Below are 20840 nucleotides of genomic sequence, written 5' to 3'. Positions count from 1 at the left end.
GGGTGCCTCACACTGTGAGGGGGAGCCCTGGAGCCTGGAGGAGTGGGTTGGGAGGGGGTGACAGCCAAGAGGAGGGAGCCAGACACCAGGCAATGGAGAAGGCAGGGACTCTGGAACAGCCATAACCAGGTGTGGGTCCCAGCTCTGGCACCAACTTGCCCTGTGTGGTCTGCCTGCTGAGTTGTTCTGAGGCTGTGATCATGTCCATAAAGCAGCATATGCAGAGCCTGCCTGGTACAGTTCATATACTGTTGCTCTTCAAGAGACAATCTGATATCTACCCTCACTTGAAAATGTTTAATGGCTCATTATTAGGAAATTTAAATTTAATATCAAGAATAATGCAATGATGGCACTGTTTTTCTGAATGAAAAGAAATATGCCAGACACTGAGCTAGGAGCTAGAGAAACCACAGCCACCGAAGAGACTGTTGGTAACTGGGGGGCTGTGAAGGCCTCAAAGGCGTGGTATAGAGCCTCTGTTCAGCATGGTACAGAGGCTTGCCACCCAGCAGGGAGTCCACAACCAGCTCAAGCCCCTCAGCTGCCTTCAGTCTCCTTATGTCTGCCACCTTATGTCTGTCTACCCCAGTCATGGGTGTTCTTTGTAGTCTATCATATTTGTTAGCCTGTTTCTTGCTTCCAAGCCTTTGTACAAGTTACTCTCTCCATTGGAAATGCTGTTCTCATCTTTTGAAAGAAACCTTACTTAGCCTATGTGACACTCAGAATCCAGCTTACATCACCTCCTCCAGGAAGTCCTTCCTGATCCCGCTGCAGGGTGAGGTGCTGCCATAGCACCTCTGTGTTGGGTTTACCACAATACTCGGTCACCGCTGACCACATGTATTTCTTTTCTCCACTTGTTCTGGACCTTGCTTATCTCTTGTCCCCAGAAGTTCCAAGGTTCCAACCTGGTAGGACTTACTGATTACCAGTGGAGAGACCACTACAAATGTTGCTCTGTGTCCAGGAGCTGGATGGCCACACTGGGTCTAATGCCCACACTGCAGGAATTACTAGTATCCTCTAACCAACTGCCATATAGTCTGGGCCGCCACTGCCATAGTGCCATTCTTTTCCTTACAGCAGGGGAAAGGAGAGGGAGGAGGTGAAGGAGAAGGGGATGTGGCAACCCAGAATCTGGCAGGGGGTGTGCTGCCAGCCCCGGGAGCTGGGGCTCATGTCAGAGTGCTCCCTCCACACACTTGGTGGCTCAGTCTTCAGGCTCCCATCTGAAACTGGTCACCATCCTGGGAGCCCGTCTCGTCACCAGATCCTCAGGACAGTCACACTGTCTCCTGAGGAGCAGGAAATCTGCAGAACCCACCCCGAGGGACTGACAGTCCAGACTCGCATTCCAGAAAGAGCGGAGACAAGAGACCCAATTTGTAAGAAATCTGATTATTCAAATTTAATACCATCAAGAATTCTGCAATGATGCTGTAGTTTTCTTAACAAATAGAAAACAGACTGTGTACAACAGTGAACTCTGCAGCACTAGCATCCACAAGGTAAAAATGAATGTCTCAGTCAACGCTACCAACCCTGGATCGGTGGTCTCGACAGCCTAGCTAGATCTGGGGACGTCCGTCTCACGTCCCTCGGCTAAAACAGCTATGCACCCTTCCCGCCCCCACTTACCTACCTAGATAGTGCTTCCCAGAGGAAGAGGCCCTCTCCCTGCCCCTCAGCAAGCCGAGATAATAGGGGTTGAGGCTAGTATCATTGAGAGAAGTCCAGTAGTCTTGCCACATTGGTTTAGGAGGGCAGCTTGAAGGAGTGGAAAAGAGTGCTCCTTGGGGGCTTTGAAGACAGCTGCAAACCAGGGAAGGAAGTCATCTGGCCCCCACCCGGAGGACAGACGTGTGCTACCAGGCCCACTGGCCTGGACCTGAACAGCCAGCCGCACCCCTGCTTGGCCCTGAGGTGTGTGGGGCATGGCACACACCCTGACCAGTGCCCGCTGTCTCGGCCATGTGGCCATACCCACAGCCTACCAACACCATGCCATCCTGCAATGCCAGACAAAAGGCAGGCTCTGTGGACCCAGAGGGAACCCCCAGGCGCCCAGAGCCACCTACCCTCTCAGGGGTTTGAAGCAGAGGCCAGGGGGTGCCTCTTTTTTTTCTTGGGTTTTCTTTTTCTTTTGAATTTTTTTTGTTTTGTTTTTCATCTTTGCTTTATCTTTAACCTTTGCAAAACACGATGGTGATGAGGAACGCCTGCTCCCCCAGACACATCTGTGGTTCTGGGCTGTGAATGTTACACACGCACTGGAATAGACAACTGGGGGTGAGGGCTTCCCATTTCCTCTCCCCAACCACTGTCTGTGGGGCCTCAAATAAGGCTCTTACGGAAAAATGGAACAGAAATTAAACCCCCCAAATGTGTTTCCCTGCACTTGGCTGAAACAGGGTCTTGTCAGCAGGACTGGAAGGGCAGCCGGATCAGCGGTGCCTCCGCTCAGGCTGGCGGCCCCGGCTCCACACACATGGGGAAGGCACGCTCCGTCCTGCAGCAGCGAAAGTCGTACCAAAGGAAAGGATCCAAAGTGAACTCAAGGAGAAAACAAACTATTCCCCCGTTCCCCACAGCAGCCCAGTCTGCAGTTAAGAATTTGCAAAAAGAAAGGTCAGAGGGAAGAGGCTATAATCCCTGTCTATAATCCCACTTAATGTATAAAAAGGGAGGCTTCGCTCCCACCCCCCCACCCCATGAGAAGAAGCATGAGAACCGCAACAACAGAACAGAGAGTTCGCAGTGGCTCCGGGGCAGGCCTAGTGGACAGAGACCGCGCCGTGGTGCCTGCCTGCTGGCCCACCCCCTCGCCCAGGGCAGTTCTGGGCACTCTGTGCGGTGTGGCAATGTTCCTGAAATGCTGTGGTCCCAACAGCATCCGTGCAGGAGGGTTGGACGATGGTCGGTATGGCTCAGAGGAGCTGAGTCCCCTCCGGAGCCCCCAGGCGGGGGTGGCGGAGGAGAGGGGGCGGTAGTTACGTTGCATAGTGGTCAAAGCTGCCGAGGTACTCCAGGGCCGCGCGGTAGCACAGCTGGTACTGGTCCTACGGGACAGGGGGCCGGTCAGCATGGGCGGACACCCGCCACACATGGCCAAGGGCACATGCACTGCAGCCAACGGTTCATGCACTCAGCCTCTGCTGGCCAGGAGCAGCGGTTGGACCCAGACATCTGCTTGGGCTTCCCCCCTGCCACCCCAGCTTGCCCCTAGATCGTGTACCCCTAAGGACTGCCACGTGCGACCCGAGCTGGGAGCCAGGCATACCAGCAGCACCCAGTGCACAGCTGCCGAGCGGGGAGTGTGTCCAGCTCACCCCGCCCCTGTGCCTCGGGCGATGCCAGTGGCATGTGTCTGGGAGGAGCCAGCCTCAGCCTGGCCAGGGGCCTGCATACCTCCGTTTGCACCATGGCTGGGCGCTGTGTGCGCAGGGTCTTCACGGTCTGGAACATGTCAACCACGCCTTCGTAGCGCATCCGCTCCAGGACGATGCTCAGTGTGATGAACACCCCGGTGCGGCCCACGCCAGCACTGCCCAGGGAGAGCCCTGTGTCAGGGCTCCGGCCCCCAGGCCCCCGCCCGCCCAGCCCCCGCGGGGCCGGTCCCACCTGCAGTGCACCGTGATGGGCCCGTCCTGCCCAAACTGCTCCTTGGTCTTGTGCACCTGCCCGATGAAGTCGATGAAGCCCTCGCCCGTCTTCGGCACGCCCTGCTCCGGCCAATCTGTGAACTGGAACTGCCGGATTGTCCTCGACTGCCCATCCTGCGAGAGGTGGCAGGGCCCGGGGTCAGGGCTGGAGCGGAGGCACCCCCTGGCCAGGTGAGCGGTGCAGCAGCACAGGTAAGCACCCTGAAGCCATCCTGGGAAGTGGGCTCGTGCCCCCACACCTTAACTTAGGTTCCTATGGTTGGAGCTGGGGTACCACGCAGGCAGCCCCCACCCCAGAGGGGCTCAGGCAGTGTTACAAACATGCCTTCATGCACATATACATACTCCCCTGTTCACTCACCCGGGCATCCGTGACCTTGAACTCACGAAGAATATACTGGGGCATGTTGTACTCGGCCATCGGGTCGACGACAAAGTACTGGTAGCGAGCAGAGCGCTCTGCAGGCCAGTACTGGTGGCATTTCTCCTGTGGACAGAGGGCCCAGCCCTGGGGTCAGGAGGGGAGAAGGTGGGGAAGAGAGGAGCGGGGAAGGTGAGCTCCAGGTTTCAGAGGATGTGGGAGTGGAAAGCCGCAGGTGGCGGTAAGGGTCTGAGGCTATGCTTACGGGGCCTGAAGGGAAAGGACGCGATTGAGGAGGGCGGCTGGTGTGCTCACCCTGCCCATCTCCCGAAGCCTGGTCAGCATGACAATGATGGTGGAGTTGTGCTCCCACAACATGCGCCAGAAGTCCTCGGTGCTCTCTGCCAGAGGCCCCTGCGTGGCTATGTAGGCCTTCTGCTGTCTGGGGCGGACACAACACTGGACATGCTGGAGGTGTTGCTGTCCCTAGAGTCTCCCCATGGCTGCCTAGTCCCTTGGGGCCCCCACTCAGATCACCCCTCCTCTAGGAAGCCCACCCAGGTCTTCCGGGCCAGCCTGACTCTGTTGTGCCCCCCACTGGCCAGGTGCGGGCCCAGCTACTCATGGGCGTGGTGGGCAGTCACGAGAGTGCTGACCTATAGCCATCCAGGAAACTGGCGTTGATGTAGTCAGAGCCCTCCACGCCGCGGATGGGCTGCAGACACACACGGGTCAATTCATAGGGCATGATGTTCACCAGGCGGTTCTTGAACTTGTTGCAGGGCAGGTTGGCGCTGATGAAGCGGGATGTATGGGCCTTGGAGTTGGCCAGCAACTAGCGAAAGGGAAGGGCTGGTCAGGCCGGGCTTCCTGGGGGGGCCGTCCCCATGACCCGGTCCAGGCGCTGGAGCCAGGCAGGCCCAGCCCCGAGCCCACCTTGAACTCCAGCTCCATGGCAGTCACACTCTCTCCGGGAGGCACTTGGCCCAGCTTCTGGATGTGGGCGTAGAGGTTGCGGGCGGGCACCTCCGTGTGTCCACACGTGGCGGCCTCCAGCAGCGCCTCGTGGATGAACACATACTGGTCCTCAGTCTGCACCATGTAGTTGCGCTGTGCCCGCATGCACGTCACGTGGCCGTAGATGTCCACTGTCTTCTCGTGCTTCATCCGCTCCAGCATGGCGTCGATGACAATGAAGCAGCCCGTGCGGCCCACGCCCGCGCTGCAGGAACAGGACTCAGCCTGGGCAAAGGCCTCCCCCACCTCTGCCCCGCCCCTGCTGGCAGCACCCCCTCACCTGCAGTGCACCACCATGGGCCCCGCGTCCAGGGGGTTGCAGGCCTTGACCCGCCGCAGGAAGGCCAGGATAGGGGTCGGGTACTCGGGGACCCCATGGTCTGGCCAGGCCATGAACTGGAACTGACGTAGCTCCCGCTTCTCACTGGAGCCACTCTGCAGAGGACAGCAGCAGAGATGGAGTGAGTGACCAGGGAGCATGCCTGCTACAGCCTGCCCTGACACCAAGGCCAGACCCCGGCTCTCCGACGGGACTCAGAAGTCACGTGGGTCAACCTGAAGGAACTCGGGTGCTGCTTCCAACCATCCTGCCCACAGCACCGGCCGGCATGGTCCGCTTGCACCTCCAAGCCCTGACCTCCAACGCGGGACTCCCACTCGCCCCCACTCCCCCAGCACACCACTCAGACCGTGGTACTCATAGTCTCCAGGCTGGGGCCAGGCACGGGGGCAGGGCTGTACCTTGTAGAGCGCGAAGGTGCGCACAGTGTAGGTGGCCAGCTCCACTGTGTCCAGCAGGGTCACCTGGATGAGGCCGTAGGTCTCAGTGCCCCGAGCTGGCCAGTACTGATCACATTTCACCTGCAGAGGGACAGCAGCGGGGGCGGGCAATGGTGTTAGAGGGACCCAAAGGCTCAGACAGGCAGGGCCCAGGGAAGGAGCTGAGGGAAGGTCCAGCTGTGCTAGCTGCCAGGCCCCTAGCCCCTGAGATCTCAGATTCATCATGCCACCCCCTCACCAGACCAAATCAGGACCTCATACTAGGCCGCCACCCCTGCCCTTGCGAGGGGAACGAGGGACGTAACTGAAAATCATTTATTCATGACCAGATTGCACCAGGTGCATTTTCTGCCAAATCTACCCATAACATTTATACACCATTTTCAAGCTCTGTAAATTTTATGTTCCAGTCAATGCTTTGCTGTGTAAAAGCAGATAACAACAGCTCTATTCCACTAATTAACTTAGGAGATGTGTTAAGGCCCCAGCAACACTCTAGCATCTAGGGAACACGAGAACATCCCAGAAACATGCAGTAACTGGGGGACATGTTAACATTCTTGGAAAATGACAGCATCTGGGACAACATATTAACACGCTAGGAACCCACTGGCGTCTGGGGAACACACCACGTCCCAGGAGCGCCCAGCAGCTGGGACACGAGGACAACCCAGGAGAACGATAGCACTTGGCAAGTCCCCTGAAGGGCGTCTTCCCACAGGGACAGGAGGAGGTGCCCGAGTATCTGTACCTGACCCCCCAACCCCAGCAGGGCCCTGCACAGCCTCACCCGGGACTTCTCCTCCAGCCGCGTCATCATGACCACAGTGGCTGTGCGCTGTTCCCACACCATCCGCCAGAAATCGCCCATGGTCTCGGGCAGCGGCCCCTGCGTGGCAATGTAGGCGTTCTGCTTGCGGTAGCCGTCGATGTAGTTGGCGTTGATGTAGTCGCTCCCGGGGACACCTACGGGCAGGAAGGGACCCGGGAAAGCATTACCTTGGGGCCTCCGACCGAGTCCGTGGAGAGTCAGGGGATGGGAGGGGGCCCCGCCCGAGGCTCACCGTCGATGGAGGTAAGGATGACTCGAGAGTGGTCGTAGGCAATGACGTTGGCGTAGCGGTTTTTCGGCTTGTTCACCTCCAGGTTTGAATTCTCCCACGTGAACTGCTGTCCCGGGTCAATTGACTGCAAGGAGTGAAGGAGGCAGGTGGAGCGGGGTAACAGCCAATCTCTGCCTAGGGCCCCAGGAGACCCGGCCTTCCAGGTGCTGCCCACATCTGCCTTTGCTCTCAGGCCACAGTCACTGGCTCTGTCCCGTGGTGCTGGGGAAGACTGAGCCCCAGCTCCCCAGCCATGGGGCACAGAGGCTACCATGGAACTGGTCAGCAAGGTGACAGACTGAAGACTCCTCTGACCAAGGTACCAAATCCCCTTGCCTAGGAGAGTGGTAGGGGTGGGGAGGGGGCAGGGGAAGTCCCTCAAGCCCTGCACCCAGCTAGCCAATGAGGGCAGAAGTGAGAGGCGGCCAGCTGTGCATGACCCAACGCTGCTGGGCTCCAGACACTGCTGCATGGCCTTGCCCAGCTCTCCTCCTCCCTCTCCGGCTGTTCCTTCTCAGAGGCAGGACACAGTGCTTCTCCGGGGTTCATTCCTAGGCCCTCTTTGCACTTTCCAACCTTTCCTAGATGAGCTCACTGGCTCTCAGGACTTCACGCCCATATGCTGGAGCTGACGTCACTCAGCTGTAGCCCAGTCTCCCCTGAGACCCGGACTGCAGAGCCCACAGGCCCCTGACATCCCACCAGGACGCCCCACACTTTTTCAATCTCAGCCCTTGCCAAGCTGAGCTCATCAGCTCCCCTGTGCAAACCCTGCTCTGCCGCTGGGGTTCCGTCTCGGTGAAGGGCTCTGTCCTCATTTACCCCAAAGCCACGGCCACAACCTGCCAGTCATCCTCCAAACTCCTCTGTGCCCCGAATCTTATCTGTCACCACGTCCCGATGCTCCCCCAGCTCCTTGGCTCTCACCACCCTGCTGCCAGGGCCTCAGCTGGGCCACTCCTGCTCAGACTGGGCATCTCCCTGCCTCTTTCCTTTGCCCCTTTCCCTGCCTCTCTCTGCCTTGCAGCCAGAACAATCCTTATAAAATGCCAATTTGATGATCAATTCCCTGCTTAATGCCTTCCATGGCTCCTTGTCACTTCGAATGATAATAATAACAGCTGAATCTCAGCAAAAACTTACCGAGTGCGTGGCGCTATTCTCTGCACTCTGTGTATTCCCTCTCCCAATCCTCCTATGAAACCAGTTCTATTATTACCCTTCTTTTACAGATGAATACAACCCGAAGTTCTCAGCACAGCACATCACCTGCCTGTTGGTTTCTGCACCAGCCTGTTACTCTGCCAGGTCAGTGAGCACTTCCGTGAGACCCCAGCACACCCCACCCCTAGCCTGCCTGCTTCGTGCTGCTGTTGGAGGACCTTCTCTGCACATCTGCATATTTAACACCACGGCACAGGGCCACATTTACTGTTATCTGTCTGCACTCATCTCCCTATCAACTGAGTTCCCTGTGGGCACTTGTCTCCACACTCCCAGTGGCAAGCACAGGCTAAGTGCTTGATGATGCTGATCATTAAAGGTAACAGCTACCAGATCCTGGCTTCAGAAAAGCTCTCGGCAGGCCAGGGTGGCCAGAGGTGGCTTCCTGAAGGAGGAAGGTCTGTAAGGGGAGCGCAGACTGGAGCAAAGAAGTGGCAGAAGGTGAGAGAAGGACACTGCGGGCCTGGAGAGTGGGGTGCAGGCCCCACAGGAGGAAGGGTTAGTGGGAGGTGGAACTGGATGAGTGAAGGCCTCATGGGAACTGGAGGCAGGGAGCCTGACTGGGTGGCTCCTTCCCCCTGTGGTGGGGCCCTGTGCAGGGCAGGCCCTCCAGTGGGAGCTCCACAGGAAGAAGACAGCACCCTGTCCGCTAGGCAGATGTGATCATCAATTTGCCTGCCAAGCTCAGCTTCCTCTGTGGAAACCTGACCCACAGCCCTTGGAAGTGGAGCCCTGGTGCCCAGGACAGCAAGCACAGTGGAGGGTGGACAAGTGACTGGAGGGAAGTGGATGCACAGCAGGGCAGAGCTAGCCCTTCAGTCACCCATCCATCCATCATCCACGGAGGCGAATCCTGTGCCAGGCCTGCGCCGGGAGCGGGGCCTGAGTGGGGTTGAGGCAGAAGATGCTTTAACAACACCTTCGCCAGTACTCCTCAGAGGAGTCTGGGCTCTCCTTATCACCTCCTTCACTAGCAAAGCCCCTCTCCAGTTGGGAGCTAGAAGCCTTGACTCCAGGTCGTGGAGCAGTGAAGTCTGAGCCCCCAGCGTGTGTGCATGCTCAGTCGATTTAGTTGTGACTCTCTGCATGATTCTTTGCGACTCCATGGACTGTGACCCACCAGGCTCCTCTGTCCATGGGATCCTCCAGGCAAGAATACTGGAGTGGATTGCCATTTTCTTCTCAGGGGATCTTCCCATCCCAGGGATTGAACCCACGTCTCTTATGTCTCCTGCACTGGCAGGCAGGCTCTTTACCACTAGCGCCTCCTGGAAGCAGGTAGGGTCGAAACCACAGTGAAGGAAGCACCTGGAGCAGGAAGGTTTATGCAGCCCAGGCGGCAGGAGTCAGGCTCCCAGACTCCCCATCTCTGTGATATACACTGAGCACACGCGCGTGCAGGCACAGGCTGCCAGACAGGCTCCACTGCTCATCAGTGACATGACCTTAGACAAGTCGTTCCCTTCTCAGGGCCTCAGCCTCCTCACCTGTAAGATGGGATAACACCAGGTCCCATTTCACAGGGTTGTAAGGAGGACATGAATAGATGGTACATGCAGAGCGCCTCGCCTGGAGCTGGCTGGCAGGGAGCTCTCTACAAATGCCAGCTGTTATTACTGATTGTGTTTATGACCTTCTCTCTGCCTCCATTAGCACAAGGGCATGTGACTTTGTGTCCTAATCTTGGCATGCCTGAAAGGTCTTGACCAGGCCCGGTACCTAAGAAGCTGAGTTCCCCACTGGCTACTGCTGACCCCTTCAGTTTGTGCTCTTGGGCAGCCTGGAGCCCACCACCCACTCCCCAAACACACAGCAGGGGCCTGAGGCAGGACAGGAGCTGGCCTGGGGCCAGGCATATGGTGGTGGTGGGGGTGACGGTGAAGGGATGTCTCACCTCGTACTCCTGGGAGAACTTGAGGCCGTCATTGGCTTTGAGGCGCTCGATGTTGTCAGCCAGGTCGGTGATGGGGATGGGCGGGTGGTCTCGCATACCTGGGAGCAGGGCGGGTACATGAGCAGAGTGAGCGTGGGGCCTGAGCGGGTGGTGGAGACAGCCCGATGCATGTATGTGCGCATGTGAACACGTGTGACCATGGAGCACTCGGCACTGGTGGTATGGAGACAGCGGCACATGCGGCGACAAGGGTGGCGGGGCACACAGCGGCCGGGGGGCGGGAGGGCACAGGGTGAGGGGTACGGATGCCGTGGGCATGAGTGGGCATGGCCACGTGACACCGTGTGGAGTGGCTGGTCCTCCTCCCAGGTCGGGGCCAGATGCCCAGGTGGAGGGCAGCGGACGGGCCGGGGCTGGGCTGCTTCAGCCTGGGCCCAGCCCGCAGGCCCTGCTCTGGACAGCGCTCCTGCCCTCAAGGTGCCAGTCACCGTGGGAGGCTCTGTGACCTCATCATCCCAGCACCCGGCACGGGGATGGAGTGATCATGACGTACAGAGATACGGCAGAGTGATGAGGAAGAACTCGGAGGGAGAGGTAGAGAAGAGGAGGCAGACACTAGGGCAAGGGGATGGGAGAGGCGCCGGAAAGGAGTCGGACTGAGTCGGGAGGTGGGAGAGGCAGAGACGAGAGGGGGCGGCCGGAGGAAGGGGGCGAGGTGGGGAGAGAGAGGGCGCAGGAGGAAAAGACAGGGCGCTGAGAAGGCAGAGCAAAGACAGGACAGGGGAAGAGCTCAAGGAAGGAGAGAGGTGACGGTGAGAGAAGTAGAGGAGACACACAGAAGCCAGAGTGGGCCCCAAACGGGGAACGTGAAAAACTAACTTGAGATATTCGGGCAACTGGGGACACTGGAACCTGCAGAGAAAAAGAACAAAAACAGCGGGGCAAGAGAAGGACACCTGTTAACCTCTGGCTACATCGCTGGTGGACTGCAGCCACTGGGGGTCTGGGGAGCTCGGAGGGCTGGCCCACCGCAGCCCCTTCTGCTCCATCCCGCCCAAGTGACAGACGCCCCTTGCCCACCCGCTAGAGCCTGCACAGCCTTGGGGGCCGCTTCCTGGGATGAAATTCTAGGTTCAAGCCAACCTCGTGGCTTCTGGTAACGAAGTTTGACCCTGGCTATTTCCAGATCATTTGGCAAAATACAAGTGTGCTTTTAGAGAGAGGGAAGGCACGTGTGTGAGAAACAGAAGGGTGCGTCCCCAGCAAGGATGGGCAGATGGGGACCGCGCCACTCTCTCAGCTCTTCTGTGCATTTCAAGCATCTTCAGAAGGAAAGTTAGATTACGAAAGAAAATAATTAACATTTGCTGAACTAAAAATATGGGAAGGGGGAGCCTCAGCGCTGCCGCTGCTCCAGCCAACCCTTCCTTCTGGTCACTGGTTCCCGTCCCTGGATAACCCTGTGCACAGAGACCCCTCTCCTGGCCAGCAGCCTCATCCCCTGACCTCAGCCCCTCTGAGGACCCTCACCATGCCCTGCCCCAAGGCCTGCCCCGGGCCACGGCCTCCTATCCTTCTGGTCCTCCATCCGTTGTAACACCACCTTGGATCCCCTGTGCTCCACCCTGCATTCCCTCCTCAGATCCCTACAGCCACAGGGATCCAGACCCCGGCAAGGCCTGCATATCCACTGGCTCATCCCCCACTGGCAGTACCTCAACCCGCTAAAAGGCTCCTTGCCCGGGACTCAGACCTCTCCGAGGTTCCAACTGCTAAAACCACAGTCTGTTGCACAGCCCCCTCAGCCTGGCCTCAGAGACGCTCCTCTCCCCGACATTCCCTCTCTGTCTGGCTGCCCCTCCTTGGCCATCCTTCCATCTGTCCTCAACATTCCAGCTCCTTCCCTGGCTGCTCCTGGGCCAAGCTCTCCCTTCTCTGCGCCCTTCTCCGGGGAGAGCTCATCTATCTGCAGGCTTTGACCACTGTGTGCTCCTCGGCACCTCCTCTTCCTATGGTTTCCGCCAGGATGTCGGTGTGGAGGACCCCCTGGACCTGCCATCCCCCTGCTCAACCAGCAACCATGGAGCCATCCTGAGACCCCTACCCCTATTTCCTCACCCCACGGGGAATCAAGCCCAAGCTCTGCTGCTCAGGCAGGCCCCTACGGCCAGCCCCACGTCCAGGTCCTCAGCACCTTCACAACGGTCTGCCTCCCCGGGTTCTCCCCCTCCAATCTGCTTTCCAGCCAGGGTGATACTTCCAGAGCACAATTCTGACCCCCATTGGTCCCTTCCTGAAAACCCTTCACGCCTCCCTGGCACCCTCAACATGAAGTCCAAACCCGTTAGCTTGGCGTGCAGGCACCCGCTGTGACTCACCCTCCAGACTGAGCTCTTGGCTCTCAGCACGCCCAGCTCCAATGCTTTAGGACACAGTGCCCCCCAGTTGCTTCTGCACCTGCCACTGTCACCGGAAGGAGCTGTCTCCCAGCCCCTCTGCCTGGCTAAGGCCCCCAGGGCTTTGCATCCCTCTCAGGGGAGGCTTCTCTGCCCTCCAGACCCCAGCACCCTGGAGTTCTGATTCCGTGCAGATCTGACCACACCTGGGTGCAACAGCCTGGCTCTCTCCCTCTCAGGACACGTGCATTTGGAGTGTTGTCAGGAAGCCCAGGGTGCGGGAAGAAAGCCGAAAACCCCAGGTGGACCCATAGCTGACTCCAGTATCAAGCACCAGACACAAGAATGAATGAGTCTCCAGAATTCTGTGGTCAGCAAACTTTCCCATAAAAGGCCAGAGAGTAAATATTCTTGGCTTTGGGGACTCTGCTCTCGAGTGTGAAAACAGCCACAGACAGTACATGTATGAAAGGGCTGTGTTCCAATAAAACTTTATTTTCAGAAACAGGTGGTGGGCCACATTTGGCCCCAGGCCACAGTTTGCTGACCTCTTATTTAAATGATTCTGGCCTTTGAGTCTTCCTGCCGAGGGCCCAAATATTCTGGAATAGAGACAAGCTGATCCTGCTGTGCTCCCGTCTGAATCTCTGACTCATAAAGGCCGTGAGACTAGCACATCATTGCTGTCGTTTCCAGCCATGAAATGGTACGTTCACTCAGCACGCAGTGCACACTAGCTCGTGCACACACAAACCCTGTGCTCACTCATTCATTCAGCTGCGTGTTTCACAGGCACTTAACAAGACCCTCAATGCGCACAACCCAAGAGATGGAGGAGGAGGAAGACCGTTCCTGGCTTCACAGAGCTCAGACTGTCACTGAGGCAACCCCAGACCAGGGCAAGAGGCATCCTGATGGAAAGAGCCCCTGGGAGCCGAGGACTGACCCTGCCCCGCTGGGAAGGAGACTGAGCTGTGCTGCTGGGGTGCCGACACGGAATGACAGCCAGAGAGCCCACGACAGTGGTGGGGAAGGAGGGGCAGGCTCCAAGTCCTGTGCTGCGTCCTAGGGCTCACACGGAAAATCGGGGCCCAGCCATCAAGGAGGGTCAGGTGCAGACACCCCCATCCTACCACAAGATCTGATAAGCCATCCCCCCTGAACAAACCTCTCTTCTGGGTGCAGGGGTCAGAATGCACGTACAGGGGCTGACACCCCAAGGCTGGGATGTGGGTTCTGTGAGGGTCCTGGACCTATATTTGGAGGGCTTGACTGAAAACGAGTTAGGGTCTAAGGAGCTTCACCCCACCCGCCGAGGCTTCCAGGCTTTCCAGCGCCTATCCAGTCGCTGGACACAGGGGTTCCTGGGTCACTTCATGACAGTCAATGGGTTCAGGGAGAAGGGTGGAAGGCAGGAACAGGAAACGGGGGCCAGGGTGAGGCCAGCATCCCTGGGCGGAGACCAGCACACCCAGGCAGGGCTGGCAGGCTGGCGGAGCCACCCTACCTGGGGTCTGGTAGTTGAGCCGCCGCATCTCCACAGGGTCGGAGGAGTGGGCCAGCAAGGAGTCCTTCAGCCCAATCGACTGCTCGTCCTTGGACGATGGGGAGTGGGTCCTTTTCCTGGAGAGGCAGAAGGGTGGTTGGTGAGACCTGAGGTCCAGGCGGAGGACAGAGACGCATGACGTGGCCGGCTGCCCCAGAGTTCTGTGTCCACAGCTCTGCCCCTCCCATCCTGGCTGGGGGTCTCTGAGCGCAGGGGGGCCAGGGCCACAGCAGCCTCACAGGGTGGGATGGGGGGAGAGCAGGAGTCGGGAGTGGACAGTGGGCCAGCACAGCAAGAAAGGAAGGGGTTGCAGAGGCTGGTGGCTCCTTCCCACGGGCACAGGTCACGGCTGGGCAGTAGCTGCTGTCCGCAAGACCCCCACGCTGAGGCAGCAGGAGCCACCAGGACTAAACATGCAAAGGACACATAAGATACGCAAACATCACAGAGAGCTGGGCCCCCGCCGTCTGGCTCTTGGGATCAGGGTAAAGGCGCAGAGCAGCAGGGGAAGGCGTTCCCCTAGCTGGGCAGTCTTCCCTTGCTATTGCCTTGGCTCCCCGGTCTACAGGGACAGGATCAAAGACAGACTGTGGGGTCCCTCTGCTGACAAGTATCCAAGGCTTTTGCGCAGTGGACACAGCTGTGTCGGGGAGGAAACTCAGGCGAGTGTGCGTCAGTGTGTGCCACACACTTCCCCACTGCCCTGCAGCCAGCGCTCCTTGCACACTGCAAGCTCTGTCTCCTGCAGCGCTGCGGTGACCTTAGACACCTGGGAGCCTGGGGGCAGGCTTGGGGGAGTTCCGAGTCGGCCTGTGCATGCATGGGCAGCATTGGAGTTCTGAGCTAAGCCTATCTCCTGAGAAGGGGCACCCCCTTATGCAGGGCACAGGTGGAGAGAGTGACAGAGCCGGCCCCGGCATCTGCTGAGCTGACCAGACAGCCGCAGGCCACGAGGCTTCTGGTTCAAGCAGCGTCCCTCCCCGATGGACCCGCAGTGCGCACTGGGACAAGAAGTGAAGGGGGAGGCGTGTGAAGAGAGAAGGAAGGACTCCTACCTTTCTTGTTTACTAGGTCCCGAAAGACAGGCAAGGACAGAAGAAAGGAACCGTCACTGTTTCCGCCACACACACTCAGGCCCTCTCATGACACAGGGGGACACTGCGAACCAATCTACAGCACCCACGTGGCATTCACAGGGAGGGGGTCACCTCTCCTGGCGTACACCAGGACCCAGACGGCAGCGGAGGGGGCTTGAGTGGGTGTGGGAGTCGCTCTTCAGGTTCCCTACCCAGGGATCTTCCGGCCCTGAACCAGGCAAGCTTGTCCCTATTCACCCTGGGAGGAAGGAGCGAACTTCAGGTAGCAGGCACTGAGTCTAGGTCAAGGGTCAGGGTCAAGGGCAGGGAGAGCTGGGGCACCGGGCACAGGCCCTTGTGTGTGTACCCGTGTGCAGACACAAGGGCCAACAGGCGTGTGCTGACAGCCTCGTGCTGGGTGACGGGAACAGGCCCAGCGAGGTTCCCGTGGAAGCACCACCAGGCAGTGGGGGACAGTGTGACGGGGGAGTGGGAGGGGCCTGGCAGAGCCTCGTGGCACCAGAGCCTGGACAGGAGTCTCCAAGGATGGGACGAGAGTGCAGTGGAGGGGCGCAGGCCAGGATGGCCGGGAACTGCGTTAGTTCAGTGATGATGTAGGGGTGGTGGCAGGGGCCAGAGCAGCCAGGCATCTGATGGACCGTCAGGCTGCAGACAGGCTATAAAACTCTTCAGTTAAAGCTGAGAAATTTCATATTGAGGGTGACAAAGTAAATCTTTGCAAATACCCTTCAGGCCGGGAGGAGGACAGAGAGGAACGGGCGCGGTAAGAAGAGGAGGAGGCTGCAGCTACGCGAGAGACAGGACTGAGGCGTGCCACGTGCGTGTGCACTGCCTCGCGGGGAGCTCACGGTGGGGTGGGGGGCAGGTCAAGTGATATTCACGAGAGACTGGGCGGGGAGTGGGAGGGAGGAGGGTCGAGGGGGACGCTTGGATTCCCGGTTGGTGATGGGGTGGGGGGGCCCATCCCCTGTGACAGGGACCCTTGGGGGAGGGCTGTGGGAAGGGTCAAGACACCCTCTGTCTGGGACAACTGGGGATGCTGTGCTCACAGCAGCCACTGAATGACCGTCCGTCAAGTGAGTGTCCGTGGGCACGTGGGCCTGGAGCTGGGTCTGGGCCTTTCAAAGCCTGGGCAGGGGAGTCAGGCTGGGAGTCATCTAGGGCTGGTGGCAGAGGGGATGCTGAAGGCAGGAGACCAGCGGGAGGTGGTGCTGTGAAGCTGAGAGACAGACATGCTCACATCCATCGAAACACAGAGACGGACAGACAGACATGCCCCTGGGATGCACCGGAACAAATCCCTTGTGAAGGTGCGCGGCTGCTCATCACACCCAGGCTCACACCAGTGGGTGTGCGCACACACTGCTTCGCTCTCCTGACTCCCCTCCGAGCCCAGGAGCGTGCACCCCGGGGTGCAGGCCGGCGTGGCTGCCCTGGCCTGCATGTGTCTGGCCGGGGAGGGCCTGGGGGGTCCACGGGCAGGTGGCCGTCCACCAGAGCGCTCACCTCTTGAACAGGAGAATGGCGATGACAATGAGGACGATGAGGATGACTGCCAGGACAGGGCCCGTCACCCACAGCAGCTCCGGTTCCTCCTGCTGCTGGGCCGGTGTCACCTGGACCACGATCTCGTCGGAGTAGGGGCTGCAGGCATAGCGCTTCTGTGACCCGGTGGAGGAACAGCACAGCGGGTGAGCCCCAGGGTGAGAACGCCCATCCTCCATCCCCCAAACCTGGAGAAAGGGCTCTGGGCTGGGTCTCCTGGAACTACGAGGTTGACCTGGGTCTGGTCAGCTCACTGGGCCCCTAGGGCCAGGTCGGGTTGTCCTTCTGGATCCTAGGGGTTAGTCCCCTGAGACTGCAGTGCAGGTCTGGGGCCTCTGGGGTGTCTGAGACTGGTCTGGGGGTGTCTGGTCAGGCCTGGGGTCTTAGATAGACCTGGTCCACAGGTTCCTTCAGGGAGGCGAGCACAAAGCACTGGTAGCTCAGGTCTGGAGACAGTGGCCGGTTGTAGAAGCCCTGGTAGTTCTTCTTGTCCCCCAGGGTGAAGGTCTCCGGGAGAACGTCCACCTGAGCGGCCACGTATGGCTTCAGCCGCTCCGTCTGCCGCCGGCGCCGCTGGCGCTCCCCGCCGCCCTGCTCGATGGCCTCCAGCAGCTGGCAGCAGAGCACAGGAGTCACACAGGGCCTTGGAGCGCATGCTCCCGGGCTAAGGCTAGGCTCACCGTCCACGTTAGGGGCCTGGGCCTGGCCTGACTCACTGTCCGTGTAGAATCACACTGGACACCAGCAGGCAATGCCACTCCTCCCAGCCAACCTGCTAAGAAGGGGCCCTCTGGGTAACCTGCCTCCTCACCCTCACCAGAGAGGGCTGGCTGCCCACCACTGCTGGGGTTCCACTTGAGCCCGTCTGTGGCCTCTAGACCCCTGCAGACTGCGAGGCTCACAGGGCCTGAGATTCTCTAGATCTGAGAGATGGCTCTGCCACTTTGCACCCCAGGGGATGGATCCTCCATAAACCCCTCTGGGGAGGTCTCGGTAAGCCCTCCAGGAGTTCTCTGAAAGCTCCCAGGAGCCAGCTCAGAGTGCGTCTCCTTAAAGACACAGGCAGGCTGCCAATCAGAGAATAATTCCAGTTTGGGGGGAGTCCCCGGGGCACAGCCAACCAGCACAATGGGACTGCCATCAGGGCCGCCCTGGCCAGGTCCCCAGGCACCTCGTCCAGCTCCAGCTCCTCGGGCGTGCTCCACCGTGGCGCCAGCATGCTCCCTCCCATGCGGTCGATGGGCACCACCATGATGTAGAACCATCTGGGCGGGCAGAGAAGAATCAGGACTGTCCTCCCCTGGCTCTTGCATGGCCAGCCCTGCCCGCCTCCCCTGAGGTGTGTCTGCGCACCTGACAAGTGCGGGTTCCTGCACGCGGGGCATGGTGAGGGTGAAGCGGCCGTCCTCGATGTAGGCTGAGGCCGGCAGTGGCTTGTGCGGCAGGAGATCGGGGGCCGTGCGGATGGACACGAGGTGTTGCAGGCCCCCCGCACTGCTGCCGCGGTTCATCAGCACAAATGAGTATTCGGTGTTGGGCTGCAGGTCTGCGATCAGCTTCCGCATGGAGTGCCCATCCACCTCCACGCTCTGCCCGTTGTATAGGATCTGCACAGGAAGGAAAGGGGGGCACAGGTGGCGTGTTCGGGTGAGGGGCCCCCTCCCAGGCCTACGGGACAGAGCTTTGTGAACGCAGATGCGCGGGCGGAGACTGCGATATGGGCCCCACCTACCCTGAAGGGTACTGCTGACTTGTAGGAGTCAGGCACTTCCCAGCTGAGCAGCACGGATGTCTTCATTGCAGCCTCCACACGGAAGTTCTTGGCAAACACTGTTGGGATGTAAGGCGGGAGGAGTCACCTCTGGCTGCCTAAAGGGGATAACCGGGCCTAGAGGGCTCCCCGCTGGGGAGAGATGGGGTGGGGGCAGGGCACAGGGGATTAGGGATGGCTGCAGAGGGCCAGAATCCCCACTCCCGCCAGCTTCCACTGCACACAGTTCAGCTCCCAGCCCCGGCTCTGCCTCATGGTGAGGACCAAGCGGGGCAGAAGCCACAGGACCCGTGGTCAGGCTCTCCAGAAGGGCACAGGTGAAGCTGGAGCTTACAGACAGCAGGTCAGAGTGACCAGAGGTCAGTGGGACTCGGGCACGAGAAGCCATGTGGCCGCGCACCAGAGCACGGTGGACCGTGTTCACTAGAGGTCAGGGGGTCGTGGCCCCAAGAGATTAGTGTTGCATACCCAAGAGCGGTGATGCAGTCATGAGAGATCAGTGGGTCAAGGTCACAAGAGACTGGAGTTGCCCAGCAGAGGTCAGTAGGCCAAGGACAGCAGAGGTCAGAGACCACACACACAGAATGTGGCGCCTGTTCACTAGAGGTTAGTGATCATGGTCATGAAAGATTGGAGTGTCACACACCAGAGGTCGGTGGCTCACAGTCGCCAGAGGTCAGTGAGTCAAGGAGAGCAGAGGTCCCCAGGCGTAGCCACGTGCCCGCAGCACACACCTTGCTCCACGGGCATGGTCCGGGACTGGATGCTGGGGCTGAGCGGGCCGGCGCCTTTGCTGGTGCGTGCGCGGACCTTGATGTCGTAAGTGGTGTCTGGCTTGAGACCAGAGAGCGTCAGGTGGGTGTCGGCAGTGACGTTCTGAAGCTCCTGCTGGCTGTTGATGTCACGGTACGCCACGGTGTAGTTGGTGATGCGCCCGTTCCTCTCCGCCAGCACCGGGGGGTCCCAGATCAGTTCCATGGTAGACGTGGTCAGCCCTATCACGCGCAGGTTTTGGGGGAAACCGCTGGGCACGTCCTCGGGGGTCGTGATCTCCTTCTCGAACTCCTCGCCCAGGCCAGCCCGGTTCTTGGCAGCGAGCCGGAAGATGTAGGTGGCCCCTCTGTGCAGGCCAGTGACCGTAAAGTGCTGGTCGTCCTTGCCAAAATCCATGGTGTTGGGCCGCGCTTCGTCGGCTCGGCGGTACTGCAGCCGGTAGCCCAGGAGCTCCCCAGGCAGCTCCTTGGGCGGGTGCCACTGGAGCAGCGCCGTGTTCATGGCCGTGGTGCTGACCATCATGGTGGGCCGGCCTGGGACTGAACAACCACGCACTGGGCTCTGGCCCTGCCCTCCTCTCGGCCCCGCCCTCAGTTCTGACCCCAACCCCTCACTCACCTGCCCCCGTGGTCGTGACAATTTTGGGCTTGCTGCGGGCACCGTCCCCCTTGGTGGTGTAGGCGGCCACGGTGATGGAGTAGGTGGTCTCTGGGGTCAGGCCGCTGATGGTGGTTTCCTAAAGGAGGAGAAGGGGCCCATTCCCATCACAGGAGAGCAAGGAGGGACCAGACCAGGCCAGCCACCCCAGGCACATGGGGCCAGAGGTCTTGGGAGGGGGGCTGTGCGGTGCTGGACCCTGCGGGAGGCAGTACAGGCAGGTGGATGTGTGCCCAGGAGGACCCAGCCTTTCCGGGGAGCCACAAGCCTAAGGCAGACAAGCTGCTCATTCTTCCTTTCAGACAAGAACAAAAGGCCACACTGCTCCTTCACTGCACTGTACTGTGAATGACACCTCGTGAGGTCCAGGTACACGTGACACACAGGGCAGCCTTGCACGCATGTAGCACCTCGCTCGGCTCTTGGCACGGACCCCTGTGCAGCCTGCAGCTCCTCCTGCACCAGCAGGCGGAGGGCCACCTGGAGACACTAACGCATGCACACGCACACCACAGAGGGAGGTGGAGGGGTGGGCCGAGGCACCACCCTGCAGGACTGGGTAGGACCCCTCCTGTCTCCATCCAGGCCCTGGCTCTGTGAGCACCATATGCCTTGCAAAGCTTGCTGGGGCAGGGAGGAGAGATGAAGAGGACAGGGAACCCCCCCACCCTGGGGAGCATACTGTCCCCAGAGACGCCTGAGAAGTCAGCCAGGGCAGTGTCCCTGTGCCTTGGCAGGCCCTGCCCATATGCCCATTTCCAGCCAAGGCATTATTTCCAGAGACATGCAGAAAAACACCATGGGAGGCCAAGCCACACCACACACAGGGAACAGTGGGAAGACAGGAGGGGACCACCGCGCAGTGGGAACAGAGCTGTCACCACCAGCCCTGGCGGCCCTCCAGCTCTGAGCCTTGGGTGGGGCCGCTGCAGTCGCCACCAAACCCTCGCAGGCCCCTTCTGCCCTGGCTGGAGGGTCTCCCAAGGCTGGGGTTCCAGAACACACCG

At 59.7% G+C, this 20840-nt stretch overlaps 1 protein-coding gene across 3 annotated transcripts in view; it reads right to left on the bottom strand.

The window, feature by feature from the left end:
* Positions 1–1388: 1388 nt before the first annotated feature.
* PTPRF (protein tyrosine phosphatase receptor type F) overlaps positions 1389–20840 on the bottom strand; it is an 84271-nt gene continuing 64819 nt past the window's right edge. For all 3 annotated transcript variants that reach the window (XM_055401300.2, XM_055401301.2, XM_088835217.1), the window contains 20 exons: positions 19795–19912; positions 19137–19715; positions 18364–18461; positions 17985–18238; positions 17803–17896; positions 17025–17243; positions 16593–16747; positions 13951–14066; positions 10048–10145; positions 6891–7014; positions 6617–6792; positions 5788–5907; positions 5327–5481; positions 4966–5251; positions 4686–4864; positions 4345–4471; positions 4030–4155; positions 3628–3782; positions 3415–3550; positions 1389–3065 (listed from right to left, as the gene is read on the bottom strand). In XM_055401300.2, the coding sequence (XP_055257275.1) occupies positions 2997–3065; positions 3415–3550; positions 3628–3782; positions 4030–4155; positions 4345–4471; positions 4686–4864; positions 4966–5251; positions 5327–5481; positions 5788–5907; positions 6617–6792; positions 6891–7014; positions 10048–10145; positions 13951–14066; positions 16593–16747; positions 17025–17243; positions 17803–17896; positions 17985–18238; positions 18364–18461; positions 19137–19715; positions 19795–19912 (3384 nt within the window). In that variant the 3' untranslated portion in view covers positions 1389–2996. The remainder of the gene's footprint in view (positions 3066–3414; positions 3551–3627; positions 3783–4029; positions 4156–4344; positions 4472–4685; positions 4865–4965; positions 5252–5326; positions 5482–5787; positions 5908–6616; positions 6793–6890; positions 7015–10047; positions 10146–13950; positions 14067–16592; positions 16748–17024; positions 17244–17802; positions 17897–17984; positions 18239–18363; positions 18462–19136; positions 19716–19794; positions 19913–20840) is intronic.

The sequence above is a fragment of the Moschus berezovskii genome, chromosome 4 (genome assembly GCF_049115385.1).
Source record: "Moschus berezovskii isolate FMDL1 chromosome 4, NW_MosBer_1.0, whole genome shotgun sequence".
NCBI classification, from domain to species: domain Eukaryota; kingdom Metazoa; phylum Chordata; class Mammalia; order Artiodactyla; family Moschidae; genus Moschus; species Moschus berezovskii.
Note: the sequence above shows the minus strand (reverse complement) of the source record. Positions and strands in the feature narration are given on the sequence as shown.